Consider the following 5396-nt stretch of genomic DNA (forward strand, 5'->3'; position numbering starts at 1 on the left):
CCCGGGCCCCAGGGCTGGGGGGGTCCCCGTGCGATGGCACCCGGGGGGTCCCCCCCACCCCCTCGCGCCCCGGGACGGGGTCCCCTCGCCCATCGCGTCCCCCCCTCCCCGCCACCAGCCCCCGGCACTGGGAAGGGGGAGGGGGGGTGGGCATCGTCCTGGGACCCCCCCCCATTCACCAGGACCCCCCCCCATTCACCAGGACCCCCATTCATCGGGACCCCCCCCCAATGCACCAGGACCCCCATTCATCGGGACCCCCCCCATTCACTGGGATCCCCCCAATGCACCAGGACCCCCCCTCAGTGCACCGGGACCCCCCCCCTTCACCAGGACCCCCCCCATTCACCGGGGTCCCCCAATGCACCAGCCCCCCCCCCCCCAATGCACCGGGACCCCCCCCCATTCACGGGGACACCCATTCACCAGGACACCCCCATTCACCGGGTCCCCCCCCCAACGCACCAGGACCCCCCCTACCCCATTCACGGGGACCCCCCCCCATTCACCAGGCCCCCCCCCATTCACCGGGTCCCCCCCCCAACGCACCAGGACCCCCCCTACCCCATTCACGGGGACCCCCCCCATTCACCAGGACCCCCCCATTCACGGGGACCCCCCCCATTCACCAGGCCCCCCCAACGCACCAGGACCCCCCCCATTGACGGGGACCCCCCCCCCATTCACAGGGACCCCCCAACGCGCCAGGACCCCCCCATTCACGGGGACCCCCCCCCCATTCACCAGGCCCCCCCCATTCACGGGTCCCTCCCAACGCACCAGGACCCCCCCCCCAAACGCACCAGGACCCCCCCATTCACGGGGACCCCCCCCCATTCACCAGGCCCCCCCCCATTCACGGGTCCCTCCCAAACGCACCAGGACCCCCCCTACCCCATTCACGGGGGACCCCCCCCATTCACCAGGACCCCCCCATTCACGGGGACCCCCCCCATTCACCCAGGACCCCCCCCAATTCACGGGGACCCCCCCCATTCACCAGGCCCCCCCCCCCATTCACGGGTCCCTCCCAAACGCACCAGGACCCCCCCTACCCCATTCACGGGGACCCCCCCATTCACCAGGCCCCCCCCAAACGCACCAGGACCCCCCCATTCACGGGGACCCCCCCCCCCATTCACGGGGACCCCCCCATTCACCAGGACCCCCCCCAATTCACGGGGACCCCCCCCCATTCACGGGGACCCCCCCCATTCACCGGGACCCCCCCCCAATTCACGGGGACCCCCCCCCCATTCACCAGGCCCCCCCCCCCCCATTCACGGGTCCCTCCCAAACGCACCAGGACCCCCCCCCCTACCCCATTCACGGGGACCCCCCCCCGCCCCCAAACGCACCGGGGGACCCCCCCCCCCCTCCCTTCCCCCCCCCCCCCCCCCCCGCTTCCCCGGCCCCCCCGTTCGGCGGCCCCGCCGCAGCCCCGACAATCCGCCGCCCGCGGGCGGCCCCAGGGGCGGGTCTGGGCTGGCTCCAACCCCCGCCGGGGCCGCCGCTGCCCGCGGAGCCTTTAATAAACTCGGATCGGTCTTGTAGCCACGCCTACCGGGGGGGTGGGCGTGGCCGGGGGGTGGGCGTGGCCGGGGGGTGGGCGTGGCCGTGGTGGGCGTGGCCGTGGGAGGGGGCGTGGCGCGGCGCGGGGGGTGGCCAACGGCGGCGCGAAGTGGGGAGGGAGGGCGGGTGTGGGCGTGGCCTGCCGGGGGGGCGTGGTTGTGCGGAGGGGGGCGTGTCTTGGTGGGGGGCGTGGCTTCGTGGTGGGGCGTGGCTTTCCCCGGGGTGGTGTTTGGCAAAGATAAGGGGCGTTGCCTGGGGGGCGGGGCGGAGCTCCGAGGGGCGGGGCGTGGCTTGAGGGTAACAAGGGAGGTGGGCGGGGTTTGGGCGGGGCTTGGGGGGGGGGTTGGGGAGCGCGGGGCGGGGGAGGGGTTTGCCCCGGTGTCGTCACCGCTCCGCCCGCGGTGGAGGGAGGGAGGGGGGCGTGGCTTCCCCCGCTGACGTCACCGCTCGGAGGCGCCGGCGGCCGGGGGTGAGAGCGGGGGTCCCGGGGAGGGGGGGGGGGAGGGGGGGTCCGGTCCGAGGGGGGGGGTGGGGGAGGGGTCCCGGGGGGGGTCCCGGGCCGTGGGGCGGCGATGGGGCGAACCGGGGGGGCGGGAGGGGGGCGGCAACCCCGGGGCTACGGGAGCCCCTCCCCCCCGGGGCAACGGGGCCCCCCCAAGGGGGGGATGGGGGACGCTGGGGGGTGGGGGAGGGGCCCGTGGGGCGATGGGGCACCCCGTGGGGCAATAGAGTTGTTCATGGGGCAAGCGGGTACGCGAGGGGGCAACGGGGCACCCCATGGGGCAACCGGGCACCCAAGGGGGCAACAGGGTGGCTGAGGGGGCAAGAGGGCACCCCATGGGGCAACCGGGCACCCAAGGGGGCAACAGGAAACCCCGTGGGGCAACCGGGCACCCAAGGAGGCAACAGGGCACCCCATGGGTCAGCAGAACGTTCAGTGGGGCAACTGGGTGTCTGAGGGGGCAACAGGACACCCCATGGGTCAGTAGAACGTTCAGTTGGGCAACTGGGTGTCTGAGGGGGCAACAGGACACCCCATGGGGCAACAGAAGAGTTCATGGGGCAACAGGGCACCCAAGGGGGCAACAGGGCATCCCATGGGTCAGTAGAACGTTCAGTTGGGCAACTGGGCACCCCCTGGGGCAACAGAAGTGTTCATGGGGCAACAGGGCACCCAAGGGAGCCCTAAAGCACCCCATGGGTCAGTAGGCCGTTCAGTGGGGCAACTGGGTGTCTGAGGGGGCAACAGGGCGCCCAAGGGGGCAACAAGGCACCCCATGGGTCAGTAGGATGTTCAGTGGGGCTACAGAAGGGTCCATGGGGCAACAGGGCACCCCATGGGTCAGTAGGCCGTTCAGTTGGGCAACTAGGTGTCTGAGGGGGCAACAGGGCCCCCACGGGGGCACCCTGGGTGACAGCGCCGTCCCCGCAGGCTCGCGGCGGGGAGGATGGCGACGGAGGGGGGCCGGGTGCAGATCTCCTTCCCCCAGCACGCGGCGGCGCTGTTGGATTCCCTCAACCGCCTGCGGCTGGAGGGGAAGTTCTGCGACGTGGCCGTCCACGTGGGCGGGCGGATCTTCCCCGCCCACAAAAGCGTCCTGGCCGCCGCTTCCCCCTTCTTCCACGACAAGTTGCTGCTACAAGATGGCGGACGTCTTCTGCTGCCTCCCGCCATCGATCCCGACGCCTTTGAGGGCCTCCTGCACCTCATCTACTCGGGACGTTTGACGTTGTTGTTGGAGGCCCTGCCCGGTCATCTCTTGGTGGCCAGCGGTCTCCAGATGTGGCACGTGGTGGATCAGTGCTCGGAGATCCTGAGGGAGTTGGAGGGAGGGGCGTGCCGGTGGGCTGGGCGGGGCAGCGAGGTGACATCATCATCCACCGGTCGCGGAGGTGAGGCTTCATGGACCACTCGTGGTGGAGATGGGTCTTCGTCGTCATCCTGGCCCAACCGTGGTGGAGATGGGTCTTCGTGTAGCACCCACGGTGGGGATGGAGCGTCCTCGTGGACCACCCGTGGGGAGGGGTCTTCGTGTAGCACCCACGGTGGAGACGGAGGAGCATCGTGGTCCACCCGTGGTGGAGACGGGTCGTCGTGTCCCACCCGCGGCGGTGACGGGGCGTCATCGTGGCCCGCCCGCGGCGGCGATGGGTCTTCATCGTCCTCGTGGCCCACGCGTGGGGGCGACGGCTCGTCGTGTCCCACCCGCGGCGGTGACGGAGGATCCCTGTGGTCCGCCCGTGGTGGCGATGGGTCTTCATCGTCATCATCATCGTCCTCGTGGCCCGCGCGCGGGGGCGACGGCTCTGCGTGGGCCGCCCGCGGCGGCGACGCGGCGACGCCGGCTTTCACCAAGGAGGGGGGCGAGGAGGTCCTCAAAATCCGCGTGGCCGCCGACGTGGCGCCGGCAGCGACGTCATCCCTCAGCTCCCTCCTGAAGGACGCCGGCGAGGAGGTCCTCAAGATCTGCGTGGAGGAGGAGGAGGAGGAAGAAGAAGAGGAGGAAGAAGAGGGTGGCCACCGCCGCCGCCACCGCCGCCCCACCGACGCCCTCCAGATCGTGCTGGAGGAAGAGGAAGAGGAAGACGGGGCGCCCGGAGACGCCCACGACCCCCCCAAGATCTTCTACATCAAGCAGGAGGCGGGTGACGCCGCCGCCGCCGTTGAGGGCCTCCTACCGGCGGCGGAGTTGGCGGGCGGTTTCGCCCCGGCGGAGGTGAGCTACGTCATCCCGGCGGGCGGCGGCGGGATGACGGCGACAACCGGCGGTACGATGGTAACAACCGGCGGCGGTGGCGGCGGCGGCGTGACCGTCTTCCCTCAGCCATCTTGGAAACCGGTAGACCTTCACGGGAACGAGATCCTAGGCCGAGGTCAAGCTCTTCACGCCCCGGTGAAGTTGGGAGCGGCTCCCGACGGCAAACGTTTCGGTTGTTTGTGCGGTAAACGGTTCGCCGTCAAACCCAAACGGGATCGGCACATCATGTTGACCTTCAGCTTGCGTCCCTTCGCCTGCGCCGCCTGTCACAAGCGCTTCAAGTTGAAGCATCACCTGACGGAGCACATGAAGACCCACGACGGAGCCGGGCGAGCTTGCGAGGGTTGCGGGCGACGGTTCCGCCTGCGGAGCGGTTTGGCCAAGCATCGGCCGCTCTGTCAGGGGGCGCGGTGGGGAGGGGGGTGCTGGGCCTGCGAGTGACGGGGGGGGGTGAGGGTAAAGGCGAGGGGCGGGGAAGGGTTGAGGGTCTGGCCCAGTTTAAGGCGCTGGGCCCAGTTTAAGGCTCTAGGCCTGGTTCATGGCTCTGGGCCCGGTTCAGGGCTCTGGGCTCGGTTTAGGGCTCTGGGCCCAGTTCATGGCTCTGGGCTCGGTTTAGGGCTCTGGGCCCGGTTCAGGGCTCTGGGCTCGGTTTAGGGCTCTGGGCCCAGTTCATGGCTCTGGGCCTGGTTTAGGGCTCTGGGCCCGGTTTAAGGCTCTGGGCCCGGTTTAAGGCTCTGGGCCCAATTCAAGGCCTGGCCCTGTTAAAGCTCTAGGCCCAGTTCATGGCTCTGGGCCCAGTTTAGGGCTCTAGGCCCACTTTAAGGCTCTAGGCCCAGTTTAGAGCTCTAGGCCCATTTTAAGGCTCTAGGCCCATTTTAAGGCTCTTGGCCCAGCTCACCTCCCAGCCCAGCTTAGGCTCTAGGCCCAGCTCAGGGCTCTAGGCCCAATTCAAGGCCTGGCCCCGTTAAAGCTCTAGGCCCAGTTTAGGGCTCTGGGCCCAGTTCAGCTCCCAGCCCGGCTTAGGCTCTGATCCAGCTCAGGGTTCTGGGCCCAGCTTAGCTCCAA

General features: G+C 70.2%; 1 protein-coding gene across 1 annotated transcript; it reads left to right on the forward strand.

The window, feature by feature from the left end:
• Positions 1 to 3020: 3020 nt before the first annotated feature.
• ZBTB9 (zinc finger and BTB domain containing 9) lies at positions 3021 to 4772 on the forward strand (the record flags this gene model as incomplete). The annotated part of the gene is made up of 1 exon (XM_082339195.1): positions 3021 to 4772. One exon carries the CDS (start codon positions 3021 to 3023, stop codon positions 4770 to 4772), a length of 1752 nt encoding a protein of 583 aa, XP_082195321.1.
• Positions 4773 to 5396: the final 624 nt, after the last annotated feature.

The sequence above is a fragment of the Platalea leucorodia genome (assembly GCF_965183815.1).
Source record: "Platalea leucorodia genome assembly, contig: HAP1_HAP1_SCAFFOLD_526, whole genome shotgun sequence".
Taxonomy (NCBI): Eukaryota; Metazoa; Chordata; class Aves; order Pelecaniformes; family Threskiornithidae; genus Platalea; species Platalea leucorodia.